General features: G+C 40.2%; 1 protein-coding gene across 3 annotated transcripts in view; it reads left to right on the forward strand.

The window, feature by feature from the left end:
• dnm3b (dynamin 3b) overlaps nt 1-7,012 on the forward strand; it is a 29,712-nt gene that overhangs the window by 10,733 nt on the left and 11,967 nt on the right. For all 3 annotated transcript variants that reach the window (XM_016530629.1, XM_016530628.1, XM_016530630.1), the window contains 7 exons: nt 1,383-1,543; nt 1,640-1,782; nt 3,884-4,019; nt 4,105-4,172; nt 4,301-4,439; nt 5,787-5,873; nt 5,953-6,023. In XM_016530629.1, the coding sequence (XP_016386115.1) occupies nt 1,383-1,543; nt 1,640-1,782; nt 3,884-4,019; nt 4,105-4,172; nt 4,301-4,439; nt 5,787-5,873; nt 5,953-6,023 (805 nt within the window). The remainder of the gene's footprint in view (nt 1-1,382; nt 1,544-1,639; nt 1,783-3,883; nt 4,020-4,104; nt 4,173-4,300; nt 4,440-5,786; nt 5,874-5,952; nt 6,024-7,012) is intronic.

The raw sequence follows: 7,012 nt of genomic DNA on the forward strand, positions 1-7,012 counted from the left end.
TCGGTATCGATATTGACATTTTTTATAACCTTTTTTAAAACAAAGAGCTATAGAAAAAAATGTTTATATTTAACCACTGTATTTTTAAATTAACCCAATTTATTGAGACAAACAACAAATATTTTTTGTTTTAACAATCAAACACAAAATAAAAATTAATGTTTTCTAATGTTAACATTCTAATGTTTTATATGCAGATTAAATAGGTAAAACTTTTGTCTTGTCTCCCGAGGCCACAGCAGGGCGCAATGAGCAAAATAATGCAGCACATTTAAATTGTCAACGCAAGGAAATAAGTCTATAAAAAAACGTGTATTACGTCTACATTAACTCATATAAATGAAATATAATTTTGTAAATTGCATAAACAATTATGAACAAAACAGCATCATGTATTTATGCACTGCTTAATATAAAGAGCCGAAGCGCCGATCACACAGATTGCATTTAAAAACATACAAGACGCAGTGAAAAGGAATAAACCTCCACAAATTCGTGACGTGTTTTCTAAAAGTTTAAACTGTTTTAACAGTGCATGGCTACATCTCTTTTGTGAGACGCGAGTGCAGCAGTCGTATTTGTCCGTCTAGAAATGCGCTGAATATGTGTTCTGTGTGAATGGCTTGGTTTGGGTTTTAACCTAATCAAGATCTACTCCGCATTGAGCTTCTATATTTCTCTAATATTTTGAATGAATAACACAGCAGCGGCGCGTCTCGTGGGCTAGACTAACAAAAAATTAAACTACAACGGCACTTACATCATCATCACCGCATCTCGCGCGCCACTGAAGACGCTCCCTGACGCACTCCTAACATTCAAATGCAAATGTTTATTCTAAATTCGACTAATATTCATTGTTTACTCACAATCTCCTCATCACAGGCAGCACAGCACTCATTTCAGCTTGTGTTCATGTTTGTGTGTGCTGTCTGCGTCACTCATACCACGTGCCAATATCGAACATTTTTTTCTATCGTTATCGAAGAAGGTGTACCGTCGATAAATATCGATACCGTTTTATCGCCCAGGCCTAACTGAAAGCCTGAAACTGTCTGCGGACTCAATCCTCCACCAAACCAAAAACATACGTCTTATTCACGGTCTGGTTTAGTCGGATTCAGATGCGCGGAAACCGCTGCAGTGTGAGTTTTTCTAGTTAATCACTGTTAATCTTTTCAAACACGTCTCAGTCGCTGAGTAACTGCTGCGTTTATCGCATGATGATCAAATGAGCGGAGATTTAGCGACGTGCGGTCGAGCTCCACAGTAAAGTAAGCCAGATGATGGCAGTCTGCCGGATCAGCACAGGTTCTGTGTTTGTCTAATGTGTTTGGTGAATCTGACACTAAAGCACTGCAGTGATCCGCTCGCTCACTCAGGGTACATCGGCGTGGTGAATCGCAGTCAGAAAGACATCGACGGGAAGAAGGACATCAAAGCGGCTCTGGCGGCAGAGAGGAAGTTCTTTCTGACTCATCCGGCCTACAGACACCTAGCAGACAGCATGGGTACCCCACACCTGCAGAAGGTCCTCAATCAGGTACTGTGGCGCTGAAGAGCCGCACTGAATTTGATGATGCTTATGACTTCTTATGGATTTAATGGAGCTACTGCGGTTGCATTATTGTTTCCACAGCAACTGACCAACCACATCCGGGACACGCTGCCTGCCTTCCGCAGTAAACTGCAGTCGCAGCTGCTGTCTCTGGACCGAGAGGCGGAGGAGTACCGGCAGTACCGGCCCGACGACCCGTCACGCAAGACCAAAGCCCTGCTGCAGTCAGTGCACGCCAGTCTTTCAGCAAAATGTGTTCGCTTTCCTTTCCGGCTGACGACACTATGAGCTCGCTGTAGTATTAGTAGTAGCATGTAGTATTACTGTAGTAATGTAGTATTCATATGTCTGTTTGCTCAGTGTTGTGCTTGATGCCGTCGTGCACCAGTGATTCACAGTAATTTAAGCTTTGAGCGATAATAGCGAGTCAAGACAGACGTAGTGTTGTATTTTTATAATTAGATTATAATGTATTAAGGTTGATTCAGTGATCTAAAACAGATCATTCTAGTGTTCATTTTGTTAACGAAAAGTATGACGAAAAATGTTTGTTGACGAGCTTTTTTCCCATGACTAAGTCGAGACGATGATTAGAGGACATTAAGATCAATAAACGATAACTGTGACTATATCAACATGCAATATCGTTGACGAAAAAAGACGAGACTAAAATGTATTTTAAAAATAAAATCTATACCAAAATGTATTTTTATTTTCATCCGGAAAAAAAAGACAGAACATTATAGTGGACTGCTATACACGAGCGTTCATGTGTGCGGTCGCCAGATATCACGAGTTCAAACCCCAAATCAGAGCTGTTAAAACATGTTCTGCTTATTTGTTGCAATCTGGCAACCATGTGCTGCTGAAGCACGGACGATGATCTGCAAACACAGACCAACGAGAATCTCTGTGAGAGATGTTCAGCTTTAATGAAAGCATCCTTCAGTCACGAGATCTCGACTGTTTCGTTTGTGATTGTGTTTCTTACTCAACCGCTGCTGTTTTAATAGAGAAACATTATTGCAATTTGGAAATATTGGAATTATTATAAGGGATTTTACTGTAAAAAATGTTTGTGTGTTTTTGCCAGTTTTCATAACCCGGTCAGAGAGAGTGCATATCTAAGTCTTTGATATTAATTTATATATTAAATAGCCTGTAATAAATCAGCACACTAGATGAGGTCAAATAAAGTCCATATTCTGTTGATTTGTGCTTATTGGTGAAAGTGCAATTCCTGAAATGTAAAAATAAATTTCTCAAATGACAACAATCATTACGATTATAATTTTAAGCAATAAAAATAAAAATTATCAGTGTAACTATTATACAGCATGACAAATGTGACAAAGTTTTCATTGACTAAAACTTGACTAAACAAAAACAGGACAAGGTTGACTAAATATGATAATAACTAAAACGTACATTTGACACCAGGACTAAGACTAATTTAAAAGATTTAAGACTAAATTAAAAATGACTGACAAGATTAACACTATATAATACAAGTCAAAAATAAGAGTTAAGATCACTGAATCAACCAAAGTACAAAATACATGTCCATAATGCCCAACACAATCTACAAGAGCGTGGCTAACGAGCAGAGCCGGAGATAATCAGGTGTGTGATCGACTAACAGCACAGACGCTAAACGAGACCTGCTTTATTTAAGTGTTAAATAATGGCAGTGCAGACCTCAGTAAATCAGATCATGATGGGCTGAAATCCTCTCCTCACATTAATGCTGCGTCTGAAAGAAACAAATGCACATGCAATGATATCAGCCGCTAAAGTAACTGCCCATCGCTAATGTTGCACTGGTCTCTAGTCAGTTCTGACAGTCTTTTAACAGCAGAAGAGGGTGAGTTAATCTGGTCCAGAGTCAGTCCCATCCAGGTTCAGATCGTCTCAGATCTCTCTGCATGTTCTGGATGGACACACAGCATGTAACGCAGCATTATCTCTCTATCACTGAATCACACGACAGATGGCCTTTCTTTTCTTTATTGTGAAGCTCTGCTTTGCTCAAATTAACACTTGGGTTGAATTCAGCTGCTGTCAGCCACGGGAAAACGTCTCATAATGGTAAATTCATCATTTAAATTACATTCAAACAGAAACTAAATTGGAGTCAGTCCAGCAGGAGTCTCTTCAGACAAATCACACACACACATGTACAGTGTATGTGAAGAAATTCATCAGAACAGCAGGTTCACTTGATGATTAGTTCAGTCCTCGTTACTAAGCAAAGCTTTCTGTCGCTGTTCAGATAAACCGCAGCGCAGTGAGTAGAGCTGCAGATGTGTGTGTGTGCGTCTGCAGGATGGTGCAGCAGTTCTCGGTGGACTTCGAGAAGCGTATCGAAGGCTCTGGTGATCAGGTGGACACCGTGGAGCTGTCTGGAGGAGCCAAGATCAACCGCATCTTCCACGAGCGCTTCCCCTTCGAGCTGGTCAAGGCAAGTGAGCTGGACACTGAGACTGTGCTCTGTTCTCACGGCTCCGTCCTAACCGTCCTGTGTTTCTGACCCGTCTGTGTGACAGATGGAGTGTGACGAGAAGGAGATGCGGCGGGAAATCAGCTACGCTATCAAGAACATCCATGGCATCAGGTGAGGGTCTGTTGACTGACCGCTCTGTCTCTGTCTCACAAACCCTGTTATGTTCCTGTGGGATCAGATCTGTGGGTTTAGGGTCAGGTGTGTGTTAAGCGCTGAAGATGACTGTGTTTCTTCTGCAGGACGGGTCTGTTCACTCCAGACATGGCCTTCGAGGCGATCGTGAAGAAGCAGGTGGTGAAGATCAAGGAGCCGTGTATTAAGTGTATTGATCTGGTGGTTCAGGAGCTGATCAACACGGTGCGTCAGTGCTCTGATAAGGTGCGTCGCTCTTTACACACAGAGTTCAGCACCAGTGCCTTGTTTCATAAAACAGATACATTATATAAATATTAAGGACACAACTTTATTTTTAGAACTCAACGTGAACTCATAACAGTTTTTTGTGATCCTGCATAATTCGCCATTTAAACAGGCCGATGTTAAAAGTTATTAAGCACAATAAGCCGCTAATAAAAACTGAATGATCAAATAGACACAAAATTATGTCAGACGCCCATCTTGGCGAGTATTCACGTAAACACAGTCAATTATGACTTAAGTAAACTGAACCGTGAAAGAAAATCAGATGTGTGTCAGTGTATTGAATCTGTGCACTGGTTCTTAAAGTGACAGCAGCCTAATAAACCTGCTGCAGCTGTATATTAGCTTGAGTGGAATTACTGTCGTAAATATATCGCCGTCATAATTAGAGTGGATTTCTGCTCGCATGCAGATTTAATAAGGATCAGTATATTTAATTCATGCAGTGAAGACTGCAGTTTCATTACATATTTGACTCAGATTCTTAGTCTTTTGTACCTGAATACTAAATATACCTGAAAAACTTAAAGCACTTTTTTTATTTTAATTGTATCTTTGTCCTCTTGTTTGTAATTTAATTCTCTGTTCTTATTGTAGTAACAAAAAAAGAGTTAAAAAGCCTTTGTCAGAATTTCATAAGACACAAAAATAAACAAGACTCCTGCATTTAACTTTTTTCTGTCATGTATGACTGATGTACATGTACAGAATATGGTAGATATGACATCCTAATTATAAAAATAACATTGCAAATCTTTTTCCAGTTCCCAAAAGCAGCCGGGAGAGGCTGATAAATGTCTCGTGTGTGTTTAATGCTGCAGGCTGTTTCTCAGAATGAGCCTCTCTTATTCTTCATTCTTTGTTGCTCAGTGGCTTTGAGTCGGCAGTGTTTTGCAGATTTTCACCTTAGTTTTAGCAGAAGAGCCACACGTGTAGTTCATCACTTCAGGAATAGTTCACCCAAAGCTCTGACATGATTAGTATCTTTGATTTGATCTGCGTGCGTCTGTGAGCCGAACCGGCTGAGCATGAGCATTAGCACCCATCTAGACCTCGACTCTCAGACCCAAATCCATTAGATGATTAAAACAGTATCCTGCTCCGAGTGGAGACTCCGCAGCAGCATCTTTACAGCAGTCTGTAAACTGAACATGTGCTGTATTTCCAGTCTTTCACTGGAGGAGGGTTTGTTAAGCACTCGATCAGGAGCGTCACTGCAGTGTAGTTTAGTGCGTGTCATGCAGCCGCTGTCCTGAAACTGTGGGTCAGCTTTTTAATTCTGTGTTTAATTGTCTGCACGCTCAGCTGGATTCATTCCCTCATCTGCGGGAGGAGACGGAGCGGATCGTCACGACTCATATCCGTGACCGAGAGAGCCGAGCCAAAGAGCAGGTGCGACACACGGATATCTGTGCATGCAGGTGTATAAGGAGATTACGGCTCTGCAGCGTCTGTGTCTGTGTCTCTGCAGGTGCTGCTGCTCATCGACGTTCAGCTCGCGTACATCAACACCAACCACGAGGATTTCATCGGCTTCGCCAAGTATGTGCAGATCTTCTGAGCGCAAGGGCGCTCAAACAATTAACATTTTAAATAGAATTAATTACATGATATGGAGATTAATTAATTTAATTAATAATAGCACATCTATTTGGCTGAGAAATACCTCCAAAATATCAGTTATTATTGTGTTAAAAGAGAAAAGCATTGAGTAGACATTACAAGAGAATAGATTTAGAAAGAAATATTTTGGGTCAACATTGAACAAAGAATGATAGTAAATGGGTATTAATGTTTTTTTTTAATTGAATATTGAAATATGAAAATAATTTAAATGAATTTGATATACTCTCAATATGAAACTAAAAGCACCAGTAGGTGGCGGCGAGTTGAATCATTGAATCATTCATTCAACCGATTCAATCAAATGGCTGATTCATTCAGAAACAAAGGAAGTGACACTTTTTGTATGAGTCACTGAATCATTGATTCACTTGATTCATTCAAAAACATTCGTTCAGTAGCGAATCACTGCTGTGTATTAATTAGAGACACTCATCAGTTCTGCTGTGGCTTTCACTGGAACTATTTTCATTTGTGAAACTGAGCAAAAACAGACAATATTGTGTCTAAAACAAAATATTAACTTGTTTATTGAACTGTTGTATAAATCAATATACAGCACTTTAACTGGTGTGATATTGCTAAACTGTATCATATGATATAATTATAAGAGGGTAATTTTTTGTGCTCATATTTAGAATTTTAGGATCATATCACTGCATTCTAATAGACTCACAGTCAGTCGTCCTGTATCATGTTGTCATATTCACCATTGCTTTCTCTCTTTCTCTCTCTCTCTCTCACACACACACACACACTCTCTCTCTCTCTCTCTCTCTCTCTCACACACACACACACACACACTCTCTCTCTCTCTCTCTCTCTCACACACACACACACACACACTCTCTCTCTCTCTCTCTCTCTCACACACACACACACACACACTCTCTCTCTCTCTCTCTCTC

The sequence above is a fragment of the Sinocyclocheilus rhinocerous genome, unplaced genomic scaffold (assembly GCF_001515625.1).
Source record: "Sinocyclocheilus rhinocerous isolate Xijiao unplaced genomic scaffold, SAMN03320098_v1.1 scaffold4319, whole genome shotgun sequence".
Lineage (NCBI taxonomy): Eukaryota > Metazoa > Chordata > Actinopteri > Cypriniformes > Cyprinidae > Sinocyclocheilus > Sinocyclocheilus rhinocerous.